This window comes from Pogoniulus pusillus, chromosome Z (genome assembly GCF_015220805.1).
Source record: "Pogoniulus pusillus isolate bPogPus1 chromosome Z, bPogPus1.pri, whole genome shotgun sequence".
NCBI lineage: Eukaryota > Metazoa > Chordata > Aves > Piciformes > Lybiidae > Pogoniulus > Pogoniulus pusillus.
The window spans coordinates 7,663,206-7,685,085 of NC_087309.1; the positions used below are offsets into that span (position 1 = coordinate 7,663,206).

At 46.0% G+C, this 21,880-nt stretch overlaps 1 protein-coding gene across 1 annotated transcript in view; it reads left to right on the forward strand.

Annotated features, from left to right (window-relative positions):
- The window catches only part of C9 (complement C9), a 40,839-nt gene extending 25,015 nt beyond the window's left edge, over nucleotides 1-15,824 (forward strand). Inside the window, exons 7-11 of the mRNA XM_064140148.1 lie at nucleotides 3,320-3,560; nucleotides 6,018-6,146; nucleotides 13,615-13,793; nucleotides 14,032-14,260; nucleotides 15,645-15,824. Coding sequence (XP_063996218.1) covers nucleotides 3,320-3,560; nucleotides 6,018-6,146; nucleotides 13,615-13,793; nucleotides 14,032-14,260; nucleotides 15,645-15,805 — 939 coding nt within the window. The 3' untranslated portion in view covers nucleotides 15,806-15,824. The remainder of the gene's footprint in view (nucleotides 1-3,319; nucleotides 3,561-6,017; nucleotides 6,147-13,614; nucleotides 13,794-14,031; nucleotides 14,261-15,644) is intronic.
- Nucleotides 15,825-21,880: the final 6,056 nt, after the last annotated feature.

Below are 21,880 nucleotides of genomic sequence, written 5' to 3' on the forward strand. Positions count from 1 at the left end.
GTATCAGTCACTACATTTACAAAGTATGTATGGGGGCTTTAATTTGGGCTTAATTCATTAGGCAGGAATTATAAAAATATAGAATCATAGAATGGTTTAGGCTGGAAGGCTCCTCAAAGATCATCTAGTTCTAACCCTCTTGCCATAAGCAGGGACACCTCCCACTAGGTTAAGTCTCTCAAACACCTCCAGGGAGGGAGCATCCACAACTGAAAGGTCCAGCCCCCAGACTACATACAAAACTAGCTAAATTGTATTTGCAGGTTCTAATTCAGTCAGGAAATCTTCACAAGGATGCTTATGAACAATTTTAGTAATTTGGGAATGTCAGAAAATGGAAAACGCTAAGCCACAAAATAGCTTTGCCCCACTTATAAATAAGAGCCAGACCAGAGTTCTAAAGAAAGTCTGATTTATTCACAGAGGTGGAGTAGGAATTTAGAGATAGTCTCTGGATCTCTTTTGTGATAGTCTCTGGAACTGCAAGTTATAATCTAGTTGTGGATCCATACAGCATTAAGTCCAGTGCGAATAAACCAGCCAAAATCCAAAGTGCCTGTAGACATAGCTTCCACAAGGCAAAGATCATGGAGAGGCACTGCCTTAGCACTGGAGGGGACAAAAGGCAAACTGCTGGTGTGTTCCTACAAATAGTGGTAGTTTCATAGAATCACAGAATCTTTTGGGTTGGAAGGCACCTCAAAGATCATCTAGTTCCAATGCACCACCATAGGCAGGGACACCTCCCACTAGGACAGGTCACTCAAGGCCTCCAGCGAGAGAGCATCCACAACCACCCTGGGCAATCTGTGCCAGTGTCTCACCACCCTCACTGGAAAGAACTTCCTAACATCTAGTTTAAATCTCCCCTCTGCCAGTTTAAACTCATTACTCCTCAGTCTGTCATTACAAGACCTTGGCAATAGTCCCTCCCCAGCCTTTCTGTAGGCCCCCTTCAGATACTGGAAGGCCACTACAATGTGTCCTTGAAGCCTTTGCTTCTCCAGACTTACAAGCCTCAACTCTTGTAGCCTGTCCTCATAGGAGAACTGTTGCAGCCCTCTGAGCATCTTCATGGCCTCCTCTGGACTCACTCTGACAATTCCATGTCCTTCTTGTGCTGGGGGCCCCGGAACTGCACACAGTACTCCAGGTGAGGTCTCATGAGAGCAGAGTAAAGAGAGAGAATCTCTCCCTTGCCCTGCTGGCCATGCTGCTCTTGCTGAAGCCCAGCACACGGTTGCTCTCTGGGCTGCACTCACACTGCCAGCTCATGTTGAGCTTTTTCATCAACCAAGACCCCCAGGTCCTTTTCCTCAGAGCTCCTCTCCAGCAGAGTCTACAGTAGAGGCAAGGTTCTCCAGCTACGGGTAGAGATCAAGAAACTAGGATACAGCAGCGATGAGAAGCCAGGTCCAGGTGCCTCAGGTGTCTCTTTCAAACAGACTTGCTGGAGTTGGAGACTTGCAGAGTGGAAGCATGAAAAAGTGGGAACTGCTCATCACTCTTACTCAAAAAAACTCCTTAGACAAATGTATCTAATGCCATGTATACGCTGGGCATGTTTTGCTGTTCTCTGTTCAAACCCACAGGGATATGAGAAGTGGTTGTGCACCTCCTTCTTCCCCCGTTTGAATATCTGGAGACAGAGGTAGGGGTATGGAAAACAGTTTTGCACCTTCTTCTTTCCCCATTCAAACCTCCACAGACGGAAGGTGGGAAAGGGAGTTCCCCTGCCACCATGGATAAAGTTCCTCAATGAGATTTTTTTTCCAGATTACTTTTAGGACACTATTCTGTTTTGTTGTTCTTGTTGTGAACACAGGGAATTAACGTGGCCACGTCAGGAATTTGTATAAAAATAGAGTTATTTTATTTTCCTGAAAACCCACCCCCAAAACTAGATACAGAAATTAATTTAGCTTTATTTACCAGATTCAGATAGGTTGAGAAGATCTACAAGGATACCATAGGTAATTTGACTATTTTGGAAGTCAGAGGTTGGAAAAGGCTGAGCCATTAAATATAGCGTCCCCCACAATTAATCAGGCTGAGCCATTAATGGTTACTCACAGGTGAGTCAGGCTGGCTGAAAGAAAGGGCGGTCCAGATGCTTGTCCCCTCGCTCTCTTTCAGAACCGTCAGAGAATCGCTAAGGAATATTGAGTCTGCATGAAGGGTGCTAATGGTGGAAGCCATCCAAAGCAGGGATGGTCCTGTCCCTCAGGAGCTTGTCCTTCAGAGCTCCAGGGGACTCTTTCTTGCAGAATCTATCCAGGTAGGGGGGAGAACTCTAAGGCAGGAACCCCAATGCGGGAAGTCCCCCAATATTTATACTCTTCCTAGAAAAAGAGCAGAGTTACCACTGTCTAGGCGCGAAGGGCACAGCCAATCCCAGCACAATTCCAGTGCGGGCACTGCACGGGCACCCCTCGTGCCAGAAGGGCCCCTTGCTCTCCCCCTTTCATGCCTGCAGGGCAGGGGGGGGAAACAGGTGTTTTCACGCCTTTTCCTCTCCCATTCAAACCACAGAGGGAGAGGAATTTAGGGGTATACAGGACTCCAGGACAGTTCTGTGTTAGGGTTTTTCTGAGCTTTAGGTTTGGTACTGTGGAGGTTTTGTTTGTTTTGGTTTTAATTTTTTTTTGTTTGTTTTGTTTTTTTTGTTTGCTTGAGTTTTGTTTTTTGGGGGGGAGTTGGGGGGTTTTATTCCTGTTTTTTGTTGTGTGCTTTTTTTTTTTTAATTGGTGCTGTGTCTTTTCTTCTGACAGTCTAAGATTAACAGATAAGTCATCTAAAGAAACAGAGAACACTTCATTCTTCTCTGACTATAAACAAAGACAAAACTCCATCTGATCCCAGTGGGCATCCTCTGTTTTCTAGCATGCCATATGGAATTACTTTTCAGTCTTTTGAAAGTCAGAAAGGCCTTTTCAGTAGATATCATAATTAAAGACAATATCTTCTGGTCAGATCACAAAAGGCTTGCTGAAATTCCTAAGAGGAGAACTCTGCAAATCTGGAAGAACTGAAACGATCTAAATCTCTTTTTTGCTTCCTTAGTTTAAATTGGGGAAATTTTGATTTTGACTACATAAGTTTGTCCCTGCCCCAAAACAGTGGATTGATTGCAATGTTTATCGGACAGGGCTGGGTGTTAAGTTGAACTGGATGATCTTGGAGGTCTCTCTTAACCTGGTTGATTCTATGATTCTATGTTTAAAAGTGCTGCAGTTTCTTTATCAGTAAAATGGAATTTTTCCTGCTATGCTGTATATCAGGAGATTGTTCACATTGACTTTCTTCTCCTTGCATTCAGAACCAAACCTTTCTTCACATAAAAGGAAAAGTTCAGCTGGGAAGATTCCAAATGCGGAGTCGTGATATCCGTCTCACAGATACTTTCCTTCATGATCTAAATTCTCTGCCCACTAAATATGAAAAGGGAGAATATTTCAAATTCCTAGAAGATTATGGAACTCACTATGCAGTTTCTGGAGCTGTAGGAGGAATATATGAACTTGTGTATGTGCTGGACAACTATGCTATGTCTCGAGCTGGTAAGCATCCTGTTGGTCTTCCTATGTTATACAGATTATCACCAAGTCACCATTCATACAAAGAGATCTATGAAGATAGACTTGTGCATGTGGAGAACTACCACAAATAGTGCAGTACAGATTGGAGGCTGCCCTGCTGGAAAGCAGCTCTGTGGAGAAAGGCCTTGGAGTGCTGGTGGACAGCAAGTTCTGCATGGGCCAGCAATGTGCCTTTGTGGCCAAGAAAGCCAATGGCATCCTGGGCTACAACAGGAAAAGTGTGGCCAGCAGGATTAGGTCTAGGTTCTTCTACTGCTCCGCTCTGCCCTAGTGACCCCACACCTGGAATACTGTGTCCAATTTTGGGCTCCCCAGTCCAAGAAAGACAGGCACTTGCTGGAGAAAGTCCAGTGGAGAGCCACAAGGATGACAGGGGAACTTGAGCATCTCCCCTAAAAAGAGAGACTGAGAGTCCTGGGGTTATTTAGTCTGGAGAAGAGAAGGCTGAGAGGAGATCAATGTGTGCAAATATCTGACTGGTGGGTGTCAAGTGCCTGGGCCCAATCTTTTTTCACTGCTCAGCAGCAATAAGCCAATGAACAACAGCTATAAACTGGAAGAGAGAAGGTTTCAGGTCAACATGAGGAGAAACTTCTTTGGTGTGAGGGTGCCAGAGCCCTGGAGCAGGCTGCCCAGAGAGGTTGTGGAGTCTCCTTCTCTGGAGACTTTCCAAACCCACCTGAATGTATTCCTGTGTGAACTACTCTAGGGTATCGTACCTTGGCAGGGAGGTTTGATTTAATGATCTCTGGAGGTCCCTTCCCACCTCTAAGTTTCTGTGATTCTGTGTTTCAGTGTGCTCTGATAGTGGCACACCAGTAGCATTACAGAATTATATGTGTTCAACAGAGATGAGAGTTAGTCTTTGTAATTTGTTTTCAGTCTGTATTTGAAGTCTATAAGTGAGAAAAATAATCTTTACTAAACATTTGCAGTATATTTTCAATACTAATTGGCATGAAATGATGCACAAAAGATCCCCAGTGTCTAGCAAATCTGCCTAAACCTCAAATCCAAGTTGCTAGTTGATGCTTTCTTGTGGTATGATCACTCTGTGAGCAAGGTTGTGGCAGAAAATGAGGAATAAATTGAAGAACTACCTGGAAGTCACATGATGCACTTCAGTGTGTTGAAACTTTTTATAGACTTTAACACTTCCCCCAGAATTTTCCTTACCCAGGCCAAGATAAAAAAAATGCAGCAATTTAATCCTTTGTCATGTGCAGTTCAGATACATGCAACTTTGTGTTGAATTACAGTGATCATTCTGGAGTAAAATTAGAGAAGGCAATTCTCATGTTGGGTCTGGAGATCAGAAATTAAGTACCTGCTGCATGTGGCACCAAAAATACTATTAATATCATATGGTCAGACTATGCAAAGGGAAATGGACGTATCCCACTAACTACACTTCATGTTGCAGTGATGGATTACGTTTTGTTTCTCAAGGAAAATAATTTCTGAAGACAAAAGTGAGTTCATTAAATAGATAGGTGTTGGAGGCAGTAACAGACAGAGAAAGAGTTGTACTTATGCAAATAGAGTGCTTAAGAGATTAGTGGCCTTAAATGACTCTATGGAGAAATAGAAACATGTTTGAAGCTAGGAAAGAGAAACTGTGGAGACCTAATAATTCAGCACATGAAAAGAGTAAGTCATAATGTATTCCAATACAATATATGAAGTGTGGTTCCTAGGGAGACATCTGCTTCCAGATAGCACAAGGGAAATAGACAAAATTAGTGAGGATGCTCAGAGGGCTGATGCACCTCTGCTGTGAGGACAGATGGAAAGAGTTAGCGCTGTTCAGTCTGGAGAAGAGGAGGCTCCCAGGTGACCTCATTGTGGCCTTCCAGTATCTGAAGGGGGCCTACAAAAAAGCTGAGGAGGGACTTTCCAGGATATCAGGGAGTAACAGGACTAGAGGGAATGGAGATGGGTAGGTTCAGCTTGGACTTGAGGAGGAAGTTGTTGAGCATGAGAGTGGTGAGAGGCTGGAATGGGTTGCCCAGGGAGGTGGTTGAGTTCTCATCCCTGGAGGTGTTTAAGGCCAAGCTAGATGAGACTCTGGCCAGCCAGATCTAGGATAGGGTGTCCCTGCCCATGGCAGTGGGGTTGGAACTAGATGATCCTTGTGGTCCCTTCCAGCCCTGACTGATTCTATGATTCCAATTTTTTTTAATGTACACTTTATATAATTTCCTAATCATTGCACATCTCATCTGTCTCCATATAGGCATTTCAAATGCAATCATGCTCATATTCATTTCACAAAAGAGCAGAAAGCAGAAGTTAAATGGGAAGAAAAAAAGCCATGAGCATTTCCAACATCCCTGAAATTTATTCTTCAAGAATAGCCTTATCATATTGTTTATGGCCACTCAAACTCTCTAATCACCTGATTATTTCCTATTCCAGATATTACTGTAGAAGATGTGAAGAGATGTCTTGGCTACAACTTGCATGCTGGTATTTCACTTGCAGAATTACAGGCCAGTGCTGATTTTGGTGGTAGTCGGTGTGGAAAGATTCATGTGCGTGACAAAAGTAAGTATAACCTTATTTTACATTATATCTTTTGCTTAGGAAAGATGACACCAATTGTATCCCCATTTATAATCAATATAGGTATTTCTGCAGAGGAAAGGACAAACCCAGTAGACAATAGAGGTGAGGCTGCCATACTTTCAGGCTTTTAGATCAAGCCAGGCTGAGCCTTTGTTCCCAGATTTTTCTTTTTGTGAAGCTTCCAAATGCCTTTCTTTGCATCTCGGAAGCCCTTCCATTAACCCATCTTGCTGTTGACTCACTCTTATAGAATCATAGAATCAAACAGGTTGGAAGGGACCTCCAGTCCAACCTAGCACCCAGCCCTAGCCAGTGAACCAGACCATGGCACCAAGTACCTTATCCAGTCTTTTCTTGAACACCTCCAGGGATGGTGACTGCACCACCTCCCTGGGCAGCCTATTCCAATGGGAAATCACTCTCTCTGTGAAGATCTTCCTCCTAACATCCAGCCTATACCTACCCTGGCACAACTTGAGACTGTGTCCCCTTGTTCTATTGCTGGTTGCCTGGGAGAAGAGGCCAACCCCCACCTGGCTACAATGCCCTTTCAGGTAGTTGTAGACAGTAATAAGATCACCCCTGAGCCTCCTCTTCTCCAAGCTAAACAGGCCCAGCTCCCTCAGCCTCTCCTCATAGGGTTTATGTTCCAGGCCCCTCACCATCTTTGTTGCCCTTCTCTGGACATGTTCCAGCATCTCAACATCTCTCTTGAATTGAGAAGTCCAGAACTGGACACAGCACTCAAAGTGTGGCCTGACCAGTGCTGAGTACAGGGGCAGAATAACCTCCCTTGTCCTACTGGCCACACTGTTCCTGATGCAGGCCACGATTCCATTGACTCTCTTGGCCACCTGGGCACACTGATGGCTCATCTTCAGCTTACTATTTATCGGTACCCCCAGGTCCCTTTCCTCCTGGCTGTTCTCAGCCACTCAGTCCCCAGCCTATAGCGCTGCTTGGGGTTGTTGTGGCCAAAGTGCAGAACCCTGCACTTAGCCTTGTTCAATCTCATCCCATTGGCCTCTGCCCACCCATCCAGCCTGTCCAGGTCCCTCTGCAGGGCTCTCCTACCTTCCAGCTGATCCACACCTGCTCCTAGCTTGGTGTCATCTGCAAACTTACTGATGCTGGACTCAATTCCCTCATCCAGGTCATCAGTAAAGATATTGAACAGGACTGGGCCCAGCACTGATCCTTGGGGAACACCAGTAGTGACAGCTGCCAACTGGATGTGGTACCATTCTCCACCACTCTCTGGGCTCTGCAATCCAGCCAGTTCTTAGCTCCATCCTGCAAGAATAATGTCTGGAACAGGCAGAGACTTAGGGAATTGAAGTCTCTTTCTTTGATTTAAGTTGTTTGTGTTCCCCTACTTGTCATTTTTCCTCTCTGCTCCTTTGCGACTGGAGATGGTTCTTCCATCATATGACCTAAAAATGGCAAAAGGCAAGGAATTTGCTACTGAGCACAGATGAAGCAATTATTCTCAGTGCTCTTATGTTTTAATTATGAAGCAAAAGCTCCTAGTGTTCTAATTCCTGCCCTTTCCTGATTCAGCCCAGGTGCTTGTTGCGGAGTGGGTGGTTCTTTGTACCTACACGTATTTGGCAGAGGTGAGAAATTAATTTGAGGTGATATAAATTTTATATAAAAATATAATTTATTAAAATTAATATTTATGAACTCTCACCACCCCCAACCACTGTGAATTAAAATTTAGGTCTGTGCAGTTATGAAAACAATTTAGGATAGAATATATACAGGGATTTGGTCAATAACTAGCAAAACATTCAAACTATACACAGAGAGAGGAATTTTCCCTTTGGCTTAATGCCGCTTGGGAGCTTATGCTATTTGCCCAGCAGAAGGGCTGAAACTCTTTCTGCTCTAAGACAGAGGTTACTTATATTACAGAGGAATTAAAGCTTTACTTATAAGCATTGCTATTAATTATTAATCACCCTCTGGGGTTGTGTCACAGCCTATGCCCAATGTCCAGACTTCAGGGGATTTATCTGTGGACTCTATGAGGCTGGAATCTTCCTAGCTTGAGGGGAAATAGGTGAATTTTCCCAGTCTCTGGGGTCTTAGACTTTCTATCCTTTTCTCCTGGCATGGGATGATCTCTGCCTCAATGTTGCTGTCTTCTTCTGGATGCCATGCCCAGGGATTATCAGCTTGGCAGGATTACAGGAACAGGAGAAGAATGTCCGTGCTGGCTCTGGCATGATTCCTTCATGGGTTCAGGCCGTGTGTGTGTGTGCAGACAATCCAGAAGTCTGCTTCCTGGTTCTCTCCAGGCAATAAGCAGCAGGCATGCAAAATGTGCTAGGCTGCTGGGAGCCTGAGCTCCGTAGATAAAGCAAGACAGCTTGCAGATGTGCACAGCTGGTTTAGGAGGCTATTGGCTCCTGCGCTTTCTCGCAGCCTTTTTTCTCCTCTTTTCTTGAGGCTCTCTCGCTCTGAGGAGCCCAGAGGGAGGCAGGGAGCGGCAAGCAGGCGCTAAGTACTCGCCGGAAGGTGAGTCAGAGGGCGGTGCCTGGCGAGCACCACATTCAAACGAGGAGCTCACTGCTGTCTCTGCTGAGCGCAGCGCAGCGCCCCGCTGGGAAAAAAAAAAAAAACAAACAAAAAACAAAACCCACCACCCCTAACAACTCGCAGCGGACCTTCAGGATAGCAGACATGGTTCGAACTAGGTCCAAGCTGTATAATACTTGTAAAACTGTGGGCACCCAAACAGAGCCCACCTGTAGGAGTGCAGGCGTCCAGACGTCTGGATGCGAGGGGTGCTGGAGCCTGGCACTCGACACAGGCAATGGCTGCATTAGGTGTGAGCAGATTGATTGTCTGCTTAACCTGGTGGCTGAACTCAAGGGAGAGGTGGAACGACTGAAGGCTGAAAGGGAAGGTACAAAAGAGCAACATGCTCTGCAGTCCCCCTTGCCAGAGGGAGACGAACAGAGCAACCAAGAAGAATGGATGCAGGTGCCTGCCAGAAGAGGCAAGGGAAAACCCTTCCAGCCATCTTCACATCCCCAGCTGCCCTTACATAACAGATATAGGGCACTAGAGGTTGAGGATGAGGTGATCTTGGAGCAGGCAGAAGCATCACCGGCTGGGAGGGCAAGTCAGTTGCCCCCTCGCATCAGAACAAGTACCCAGAAGAAAAAGAGGAGGGTAATTGTTATTGGTGATTCCCTTCTGCAGGGAACAGAGGGCCCCATATGCCGGCCAGACCCCTTCCACAGGGAGCTCTGCTGCCTCCCTGGAGCCCGGGTCAGGGATGTTACCAGGAGGCTGCCTACTGTAGTGCAGCCCTCTGATTACTCTCCCTTATTAGTTATACAGGCAGGGAATGATGAGATTAATAACAGAGGGCTAAAAGCTATCAAAAGGGACTTTAAGACACTGGGGAAAGCAGTTGAGGGAGCAGGGGCACAGGTAATCTTTTCATCTATACCCTTAGTCACAGGCTGGAATACAGAGAAGAATAGGAAAGCATATTTGATGAACAAGTGGCTCAGAGGTTGGTGCATCCAACATAACTTTGGATTCTTTGATCTTGGGGAACTTCATCTTGCCACAGGTCTGCAATCAGCAGATGGGACACAACTATCACAGAAGGGGAGAAGGACCCTGGCACATAAGCTGGCTGGGCTTGTTGAGAGGGCTTTAAAGTAGAATGGAAGGGGGAGGGGGTTAAACATGACAGCACCAGAGATAAATCAAAGGGAATTGAGGATGGTAGGCTAGAGCTAGGAGTAAAAGCAGCAGCCCAGCTGAAGTGCATGTACACTAATGCACGCAGTATGGGTAACAAACAAGAGGAGCTGGAAGCTCTGGTGCTGGAGGAAAACTATGATATTGTCACCATCACTGAAACGTGGTGGGATAGCTCACATGATTGGTGTGCTGTAATCAATGGCTACAGACTCTTCAGGAGAGACAGGCAAGGGAGAAAGGGTGGGGGAGTGGCTCTGTATATTAGGGATGCTCTGGATGTCGTGGAGGTAGAAATCAAAGATGATCAAGTTGAGTCATTATGGGTGAGACTTAAGGCGAAGGCCAACAAGGCTGATATCCTGGTTGGAGTCTGTTACAGACCACCCAATCAGGAAGAAGAGGTTGATTTATTACTCTTTAAGCAACTGGAGGCTGCCTCAAGATCACCTGCCCTTGTTCTGGTGGGCGACTTTAACCTACCAGACATCTGCTGGGACTTCAACACTGCAGAGAAGAAGCAGTCTAGAAGGTTTCTGCAATGTGTGGAAGACAACTTCCTATCCCAGCTGTTACGTGAGCCTACCAGGGGGGCAGCCCTGCTTGACCTGCTGCTCACAAATAGAGAGGGGCTGGTAGGGGATGTGGTGGTTGGAGGCTGCCTGGGGTCCAGTGACCATGAAATTATAGAGTTTTCAATACATGGAGAAACCAGGAGGGGCATCAACAGAACCTCCACACTGGACTGCCCAAGGGCAGACTTCAGCCTATTTAAGGAACTAATTCAGAAAGTCCCTTGGGAAATAGCCCTTAGAAACAAAGGGGTCCAGGAAGGTTGGAGCTGCTTCAAGAAAGAACTCCTGAAGGCACAGGAGCAGGCAGTGCCACTGAGCCGGAAGATGAGCCGAGGAGGGAGGCAGCCAGGCTGGATGGGCAGGGAGCTGCTGAAGGAATTAAAGATTAAAAAGAGAGTGTATCACCTTTGGAAAAGAGGGGAGGTGTCCCAGGAGAAGTTCAAGGAGGTTGCTAGGTCTTGTAGAGGAAAAATTAGAGAGGCAAAAGCCCACTTGGAGCTCAGGCTGGCCACGGCTGCCAAGGGAAATAAAAAGTGTTTCTTTAAATATATGAATGGCAAGAGAAGGGCCAAGGACAACCTCCAGTCCTTGTTAGATAGAGAGGGGAACATAGTGACAAAGGATGAGGAAAAGGCAGAGGTGCTTAACACCTTCTTTGCCTCAATCTTCACTAGTGGGACAGGTTGTCTCCAGCACATCTGGACTCCTGAAGCGGTGGATGGAGTCAGGGACCAGTACAGTCCCCCTCTAATCCATGAGGAAGCAGTAAGGGATCTGCTAAGTCATTTGGATCCTCACAAGTCCATGGGACCGGATGGGATCCACCCTAGGGTGCTGAGAGAGCTGGCAGCTGAGCTGGCCAAGCCACTCTCCATCATTTATCAGCAGTCCTGGCTCACTGGAGAGGTCCCTGAAGACTGGAAGCTGCCAATGTGATACCCATTCACAAGAAGGGTCGTAAGGAGGAGCCAGAAAACTACAGAGCTGTGAGCCTGACCTCAGTGCCAGGCAAGGTCATGGAACAGGTCATCTTGGGTGCCATCACAAAGCACCTACAGGATAGCCAAGGGATCAGGCCCAGCCAGCATGGGTTTAGGAAGGGCAGGTCCTGCCTCACCAACCTGATCTCCTTTTATGATCAGGTTACCGCCTGGTGAATGTGGGGAAGGCTGTGGATGTAGTCTACCTGGACTTCAGCAAAGCCTTTGACACTGTCTGCCACAAGAAGCTCCTAGCCAAGCTGGCAGCTCATGGTTTGGACAGATTCACTCTGTGCTGGATCAAGAACTGGCTGGATGGCAGAGCTCAGAGAGTGGTGGTGAATGGTGCCACATCCAGTTGGCAGCCAGTCACAAGTGGTGTTCCCCAAGGATCAGTGCTGGGCCCAGTCCTGTTCAATATCTTTATTGATGATCTGGACGAGGGCATTGAGTCCAGCATCAGTAAGTTTGCAGATGACACCAAGCTAGGAGCAGGTGTTGATCTGTTGGAAGGTAGGAGAGCCCTGCAGAGGGACCTGGCCAGGCTGGATGGGTGGGCAGAGGCCAATGGGATGAGATTTAACAAGGCCAAGTGCAGGGTTCTGCACTTCGGCCACAATAACCCCAAGCAGCGCTATAGGCTGGGGACTGAGTGGCTGGAGAGCAGCCAGGAGGAAAGGGACCTGGGGGGTACTGATAGATAGTAAGCTGAAGATGAGGCAGCAGTGTGCCCAGGTGGGCAAGAGAGCCAATGGCTTCCTGGCCTGCATCAGGAACAGTGTGGCCAGTAGGACAAGGGAGGTTATTCTTCCCCTGTACTCAGCACTGGTCAGGCCACACCTTGAGTACTGTGTCCAGTTCTGGGCCCCTCAATTCAAGAAAGATGTTGAGGTACTGGAACATGTCCAGAGAAGGGCAACGAAGCTGGTGAGGGGCCTGGAGCACAAATCCTATGAGGAGAGGTTGAGGAAACTGGGCCTGTTTAGCCTGGAGAAGAGGAGGCTCAGGGGTGATCTTATTACTGTCTACATCTACCTGAAGGGACATTGTAGCCAGGTGGGGGTTGGCCTCTTCTCCCAGGTAACCAGCAATAGAACAAGGGGACATGGTCTCAAGTTGTGCCAGGGTAGGTATAGGCTGGATGTTAGGAAGAAGTTTTTCACAGAGAGAGTGATTTCCCATTGGAATGGGCTGCCCAGGGAGGTGGTGGAGGCACCGTCCCTGGGGGTCTTCAAGAAAAAACTGGATGAGGCACTCAGTGACATGGTCTAGTTGACTGGCTAGGGCTGGGTGATAGGTTGGACTCGATGATCTTGGAGGTCTCTTCCAACCTGGTTGATTCTATGATTCTATATATAAATGTGCAGGCTTAAATGAGCTCTGCACCTAAGGTACGCAGGCGGATTAGCTGCAAATGAATCAAAACATGAGGTCTGAGCCTCAGAGAGCATCAGAGCTATGCAATGTCTTCCGAGCGACTGAGTATGAGTGGGTAAGCACTTCAGGTGAAGGTCAGAACTGTGTCTGATCCTTGCAGGTGGGTCAGAGAGCCGAGCTGAACTGAACTGAACACGTGGTTCTCCTGTGCACCCCTCTTTATGGACTGTGGGCCAAGATTTATGTGCCCTTTGGCCACTAAAGTGACCAATCAGGTTGGCAGTAAGCCAAGCCTTACCATAGTAGGCATAAGGCTACTTGCCTGGACTTTCCCGAATATGGGGATCACATGGATTAACTCCAGGGAGACAAGAGCTGGGCGTGTGTGGCTTACACAACTTGTTTCTGCCAGGGGTCCTGGCAGAAAAACATGTCCAGGCATGCAGAGGCATAAGGAATCCTCTGTTCGGACCTACACGCCCTCCATTACAGTGGAGTACTATCACTCATCTTCAGCTTGTTATCAAATAGCTACGATTCTCTATAATGTCTCTCACTTTGCCCTACCCCTTCTTTCCCTTTTAGAAACAGGGCTAACTTAATTGTGAAATAGAAGAGATGAGAGGTATGAGCAAAGAAAGACTGAATTCCACCAAAAAACAGTGAGTGAAGAGTTCTCTCTACAGTCATTTCATAGAGATGGAGAAGTGGCACTAAACGGACAAATGTTCTTCAAGGTGCATAGGCGTTAAACTTTGTTCTTCATTCTCTCCTCTTTTCTTTCTGCAGCACAATATAATGATGATGCTATCATTGATGATGTCATTTCCCTAGTTGAAGGAGGGCAGATTGACTTCTCAGTTAAAATAAAAGAAATGCTAATAAGAGGATCAAAACCAGTTAATATAGAGGACTACATACAGTGGTCTAGGTCTTTGGTTGATGCTCCAGTAATGATACAACAACGGGTAAGGACAACTTCTTCAAAGCTCTAACAGTTTGAAAGCTTTTGTTCTAAGATAGAAGTGGGACTCCAAGTTTATCATGAACTTTGAGGCATTTTCTTCTTTCTTCATCTTGACAGCTTCTTCAGATGCGTACACTAGTGATGGGTGTATCAAAAGGATTCAGAACTTCAGAGAAGTTTGTTGTGCACAGGTTTTGTTTTCTTTCATTGTTTTGTTGTTGTTGTTTTTTCCTCTACAGCCTTCTCCAATACATACACTTGTTCCAGTTAAGATGAGAAATGCATATTTAAAGAAACAAAACTTGGAAAGAGCAATTGAAGACTACATTTCTGAATACAGTGTATGCAAATGTGAACCCTGCAAAAACGGAGGCACTCTTGTGCTGGTAGATGGAGCCTGTAAATGCATGTGCTCAAGCTACTTCCACGGGATTGCATGTCAGATTCCCAAATCCACATTAATTCAAGGTTAGTAAATACTCTAGACAGACTAAAATGAGCATACTTCATATCCTGATGGAAGGAGACTTCCTGAGGACAGAAGGATGTTGCAGTACTGCATAAGATTTACTGCTCTCAAATCTCATGGGTCTATATTGTGGAAGTTATTGTAAGCTATTGACTCCTTTCCACAAAAGGAGTGCTCTTAAATTAGAATTCATTGTCCCATATATATTGGGATGTATAGACCAAGTCTCAGCGTGATAGCCCAAGTTCATTTAAGTAAACAGGATCATCACTCAATGGTAAACTGATTTTAGGCAAAAATCTCATCACACATTGTAAGTTATTTCGTCTTCAGTTTCCAGTAAAAGAACTGTGTTTGCTGACACACAATCACATTCCATAATTACTGTAGTAGCTCAAAATCAGATTGGTCTGTAAAGGGATAGAGGAAGATGAATGCTGGTGGATGAGAAGCTCAACATGAGCCAACAGTGTGCACTTGTAGCCTGGAGGGCCAAGTAGATTCTGGGCTGCATCAGAAGTGTGATTCTCCCCCTCTACTCCACTCTGTTGAGACCCCTCCTGGAGTACTGCATCCAGTTCTGGAGCCCCCATTACAGGCTGTTCAGTCTGGAGAAGAGGAATCTCTGAGGTGACCTTCTTGTGGCCTTCCAGTATCTGAAGGGGGCCTACAAAAAAGCTGCAGAAGGAACTCTTCAGGCTCTCAGGGAGTGACAGGACTAGGGGGAATGGAGCAAATCTGGAGATGGGTAGGTTCAGACTGGACGTGAGAAGGAAGCTGTTCAGCATGAGAGTGATGAGAGCCTGGAATGGGTTGCCCAGGGAGGTGGTTGAGTTCTCATCCCTGCAGGTGTTTAAGGCCAAGCTGGATGAGACTTTGGCCAGCCTGCTCTAGGGTAGGGTGTCCCTGCCCATGGCAGTGGGGTTGGAGCTAGATGATCCTTCTGGTTCCTTCCAACTCCAACTGATTCTAGGATTCTATGATTCTATGAATGCAGTTCTGCAACTGATAATGTGAAAAGAAATATTTTGCAGTAAAATTCATTCTCTGTGGCCACTTTTTAGAGTACAAGTGCCCAAAATGGGCCTTAGAACTTGATACTCAGTCAGCTTTCTAGAGTGATAAAAACAAGGAAGCCTCTGAACTGTTGTGCAGTGCCATTGACAAGGGCATTTTCAAGAGCCATATCTGTGTGATGGGCTGTGTGGCTGGAGCCTGTAATGATCTGCCATGCCACCATAAACAAAACTCTAAGAACTGAATCATGGTCTACCTTGTCCCCCCTCAGGAGTGCCCCATGAGAAGGTCTAATTAACACTTCTGTCACTCTGCAGAAGACAGAGAGACGTTGGACTAATCCTAAGTATGGTCTCTTAGTACCAGTTGTCACTGATGGAGGCTGGAGCTGCTGGAGTGCCTGGTCCACCTGCAACAACGGAGAAAGCACTCGAACTCGCCAGTGTAATAACCCTGCCCCAGAACATGATGGGAGACGATGCCAGGGAGAAAGCATTGAAAAACGGCCGTGTGAGGAAGAGAAATAGTTGTGCTGCTCAAAAGCAGGTAAGCAGCCTCTCTAAGAAGTAGTGTCTTATTGCCATTTAGAAGAAAGGGTCAGTTTATACTTAGGGCATTTCAGTGATGCAATTGAAGAAGTGATTAGCAAGATCACTAGAATGGGTCATTGAAATATATGACTTGATTAGACAGGGTTTTGTGTTTTTTTTGGCAGGATGGGGAAGTATTTCTATATGATTCCCTACTCCTGGATGTTTCCTAAGTCAATACTGTTAACTCTCTTGTTAAAAACAGCATATCAAGTTAGCCGTTGCTTGAGCCAGTGAAGTAAGTCTTATTTTCAAAGAATCTCATAAGCAGCTGTTGCGGAGGGCAGGATTTGATACGTGGCCGAGTCGAGAATTTATCAAAAATAGTTATTTTTTATTTTCCCAAAAACCCACCCCCACAACTATATATATAAAGATTAATTTAGTTTAATAAACAGGTTCAGTTGCATGAGAATTTAATCTACAAGGATACCATCAATAATCTGACTATATTAGAAGTCAGAAGTTGGAAAAGGACTCAGCTATTAATTAATAGCGGTTTCTTACTAAATTAAGCTAAGCCACATAACTCACTCAGGCTGGCTCGTGAGGTCTGTCCTTCTCTTCCTTTCCAGCGGCTGCAGGAGTCATTAAGGGTCGTTAAGGGTTGTTAGGCACACAAAGGTGTCAACAGGAAAGCGAATCCTTGGTCTCTCTGCAGTCCAGCCGAGGGGAGTGTGTGAGCTCAGGCAGACACATACGTCCAGGCACAGGCAAACTCCAAAGCGGGAACCCCAAAGGCGGGAAGACCCCCAATAGTTATAACCTTCGCTAGACAAAGGGCAGAGTTACCACACCTTAGGCGCGAAAGCGCACGGCCAATCCCAGCCTGGCTCCAGCGCGGGAACTCACGGGGCAGTCGCCCCCTTCATGTCTGCAGGGCAGGCGAGGGGGGGCGGGGGAAACCAGGTGGCTTTTCCCCTTTCCCCCCGAAGTCCGGGCAGGAGAGGAATTTAGGGGTACAGGACTCCAGGACGGCAGCTTAATTTTATTCCTACCCTGCAGCACTGATGTGTTTCTGTTCAGCCATAACAGTAAATAGCACCACAGTTATTCGCAATACATACATGTTAAGACTTCTGTCCTCTGTTATGGCACAGAAAAAGCTCTTCTGAAAGAAGGTCATCAATTTCTTCACTCCTTCAGCAGAAGTCCAGTACTTAAGTCATCTGAAAATCACAATATGTGTATTAATTCATTGCCCACAGAATTATTTTATACTACAGTTGTATTTCAGACACAGTGAAACCATGTTGTTGATGCACCATGAGTACTACTTTGCTTAGATTTTGATCAATATGTACATGGCAGCTACTGCCTTCTATCACTTCTTTATCTTCTTTTTGTTTTTCAGAAAACAATAATGGGTTCCAAATCAGTTCTACAAATCATCATTTCTGCTAGCCAGATAGCTACCCAAGAGCAACAGAGTGCCATGGTTTAAAAGCACTTGCAGCTTAAATGATTGCTAATCAAAACAGAATAATACACTAATAAACAACATAGTTAAGCTGATGCAGTGGGTGTGATCTCTCTTTTGTTTGTGGCCATCATTACTGTAAGTATTATGTGTGTTTGCTGGTCAGTGGTACAGTGGTGCCCCCTGTCTTTGTAATTCTTCATAGTATGATTTCAAAATGATTCTCATTAACTTAAATTCAGAGGGAGTATCAGAATGATGCATGTAACTTCAGCTAGTAGTTGGAATGCTGGTAGTAAAGAACCTGTAAGAAAGAAGCATTATCTTCCTCCAAATGACCTTTTGGATTTATTTCTGCCCCCACGTCTTATATGTAATTCATTATCTGAATGATCATAGAATCAACCAGGTTGGAAGAGATCTCCAAGATCATCCACTCCAACCTAGCACCCAGCCCTAACCAACCAACTATACCACATCACTAAGTGCCTCAGCCAGGCTTTGTTTGAACACCTCCAGGGACAGTGACTCCACCACCTCCCTGGGCAGCCCATTCCAATGCCAATCACTCTCTCTGGCAAGAACTCCTCCTAATATCCAGCCTAGACCTCCCCCAACACAACTTGAGCCTGTGTTTGTGAGACCAACCCCCACCTGGCTACAGCCTCCCTCAGGGAGTTGTAGACAGCAATGAGGCCACCCCTGAGCCTCCTCTTCTCCAGGCTAAACACCCCCAGCTCCCTCAGCCTTTCCTCACAAGGCTGTGCTCCAGGCCTCTTACCAGCTTCATCGCCTTCTCTGAACACATTCCAGTGCCTCAACATCTCTCTTGAATTGAGGAGCCCAGAACTGGACACAGCACTCAAGGTGTGGCCTGAACAGTGCTGAGTACAGGGGAAGGATAACCTCCCTTGTCCTACTGGCCACACTGTTCCTGATGCAGGTCAGGATGCCATTGGCTCTCTTGGCCACCTGGGCACACTGCTGGCTCATCTTCAGCTACTATCTACCAGTACCCCCAGGTCCCTTTCTTCCTGGCTGCTCTGCAGCCACTCTGTCCCCAGCCTGCAGCACTGCTTGGGGTTCTTGTGGCCAAAGTGTAGAACTCTGCATTATCTTCAGCAAAATGACCTTTTAGATTTATTTCTGATCCCTTGTCTTATATGTAATTCATGATCTGAATGATCAGTGTGCTTATGAAGCTTTACTAGAGTTATTCTTGCTTTCCCTATTGAGGGAATACAATACTGGGCCTTGTGGTCACAAAAGAAAAGTGATCTCACCAGTTATGTCAAGATTGGAGGGAGCCTGGGCTGCAGTGATGATGCACTGGTGGATTTCACAGTCCTAAGGGACATGGGACAGACACAGAGCATGGAGGACTTGGACCTTTAGGAAAGCAAAATTCCTGCTCCTCAAGGAGTCAGTGAGTAGATCCTTTGGGGAAATGGTCCTTAGAGACAGAAAGCAGAGCAGAGACTGGCAGATTTTTAAGCACACTTCCCTTGGAGTGCAGAAGCTGTGTAAGAAACATGGCAAGGAAGGGAAGAGACAGGTGTTGCAGTCAGGACACACTGGAGAAAATTAAGAGCCAGATGGAACTGCACACCCTCGTTTGCAACATAAGAAACACAGCCAGCAGATGGAGAGAGGTGATTCTGCTGCTCTGCTCTGGAGACAACTCATCTGGGGTACTGTGTCCAGCTCTGAGGCACCCAACACAAAAATTACATGGACCTGTTGGTGCAGATCCAGAAGGGGATCACAAAGATAATCAGAAGTACTTTGCTGACTATGCAACCTGAATAAAGCTGCTCTTGGTGGATGATCTGTAGGAAAAATAGGGATCTTCATCAATCATGGATTCACAGAATGTTTGAAGGGACCTCAAAATATCATCCAGTCCAATCCCCCACCCAGAGCAGGACAAGGACAGGTCACATAGGAACTCATCCAGGTGTGTTTTGGATGTCTCCAGCAAAGGAGACCCCCACAAGCTCTCTGGGCAGCCTGCTCCAGTGTTCTGTCACCCTCACAGTAAAAAAGTGGAACTTCCTATGCTCCAGCTTGCAGAGCTGTCAGATAACAAGAAATCTCTAGCAGACAGAGAAGGACCCAAAAAACAGACAGCAACAGACACCCAAAAATGTAGATTGATTGCAACCAGAAGTACTTTGCACCCCTTCTCACACAAACTACAAGTTCAGATGTCAGTCAGGAGCAGGCAGTTACTACAAATCCAATTGAGTTTAAGCTTCAGGATTTAAGAATTATTCTTTCTAGAAAGATGACTAAAAGGTGCATGCACACTTCTGTAGAAACTAGGCTGTCCTTATCTGGGTGATGAATTCTGACCTTCTCTTTCAAAATTCAGCATATTTCCTGAGTCAGACAGCAGCAGCTTTTTAGCATCAAGCTATTGATAAAGTCCAGAGGAAAACAAGTCATGTTATCATTTGCTTTAGCAGTTAATGTCAGTTCCCATGTATTCATTTCTGCACCTGTGCCTAGTAAATGGAACTCTTTCTGGAATGTTTACAAAATGAGCAGATGAGATAAACAGCAGTACAGAAAGAACTGTGACATCTAGCTTTTACTGGGTAGAGCAAGAACCAAGATATTTTTGCAAGGACACACAAAAAGAAAACAATGCAGGAATAATATTATGATAAAATGTTCTGCTTGGCTTTTTTAATCAGTGATGATTGTTTTCTGTCCTGGCTTTTGAGATTCAGACTTGAATTCTAGTGACATTTGAACACCACAAAGAGTGATGGTCACAGAAACATCAATGCCAAATGCATTTTAGAAATCAAAGCAGGATTACAGAATCACAGAACTTTAGAAGTTGGAAGACACCTCCAGAGATCATTGAGTCCAACTCCCCTGCCAAAGCAAAATCCTCTAGGACAGTTCACACAGGAATGCATCCAGGTGGATTTGGAGTCTTCAGAGAAGGAGACTCTCTGGGCAGCCTGCTCCAGGGCTCTGGCACCCTCACACCAAAGAAGATTCTCCTCATGTTGACCTGAAACTTTCTCTCTTCCAGTTTGTAGCTGTTGCTTCTTGGCTTATTGCTGCTGACCTGCGAAAAAAGATTGGCCTCTGCCACTTGATACCCACCCCTTAGACATGTGTACACATTGATCAGATCTCTCCTCAGCCTTCTGTTCTCCAGACTAAACAGCCCCAGGGCTCTCAGTCTCTCTCCTTGAGGGAGATGCTCAAATTCCCCAGACATCCTCCTTTCTTTCCACTGGACTCCTTCCAGACGGTCCCTGTCATTACTGCATTGGGATGCCCAAAACTGGAAGCAATATTCCAGGTGTGGTCTCATCAGGGAAGAGTAGAGGGGGAGAAAACCTCCCTAGCCCTGCTGGATACGCTTTCCCGTACCCCAGGATGCCATTGGCTCTCTTGACCACAAGGGCACATTGCTGGCCCATGCAGAACTTGCTGCCCACCAGCACTCCAAGGTCTTTCTCCACAGAGCTGCTTTCCAGCAGGGCAGCCCCAACCTGTACTGGTGCCTATTGATATTCCTACCCAGATGCAGGACTCTGCACTAGTCCTTATTGGAGTTCATGTGCTTAGCCTTTGTCTGGCACTCAGCCTGTCCAGACCTCATTGGATGGCAGCAGATGGCAGCACAGTCTGAGGACTGTCAACCACTCCCAGCCCACACCCCCCCCAGTCCTCCTGCACGCCCACTTTTGTATCATCAGCAACTTGCTGAGAGTACACTGAATGGCCACATCCAGATTGCTGATAAAGACATTGCACAAAACTGGACCCAGTACTGATCCCTGCTGAACACCACTGCACCATTTTGCTTGTATCTTCAGATGACATTGGTAAACCCCAGCTCTGCACCAGAATCCTGACCCAAGTAATGTGCAGGATCAGACCTATGACCTCCCATAATCTGCGCCTGCAGAACACTGCTAACAATCCCAGTTAACTTTCACTTCCAAATCCCTCTTCACTTCTAAACAGGTGTTGCTTTAGCTAGCTAACTTGTCTACCTTGCAGTCTTTATGACAGGTCTTTCAATTCTCATCATTCAAAATTCAGCAAAGGACATATGAAATACTCAGCTTAAATCCAGGTAGATCAAGTTAATTGTATTACCTTTGCCTGAAATGCCAGTTAAACTTTGTAAAATAGAGATCAGGTTATTCAGACATAATCAATCTTTAATGAAATCTACCTTAAATGTAGCTAGAAATCTCTCTTTCATATTTTTGTTCCACATCTGTTCCTAGAGTTGCATTATGTCATACTCAGGTAAAGTAGCCTGGAGCAATTTTCTGTCTTGTAGAAAACAGGCAATAGGCTTGCTAAAGGATGATTATGGTCCCGGAGCACATGCCTTACGGGGAGAGGCTGAGGGACCTGGGGCTTTTTAGTCTGGAAAAGAGAAGATTGAGAGGGAATTTAATAAGTATTTCTAAATATCTGAGGAATGGGGGTCAGTAGAAAGAGGACAGACTCTGCTCACTTGCTCCCTGGGATAGGACATGCAGCAATGGATGCAAGCTGCAGCACAGGAGGTTCCACCTCAACAGAAGGGGGAACTTCTTTACTGTAAG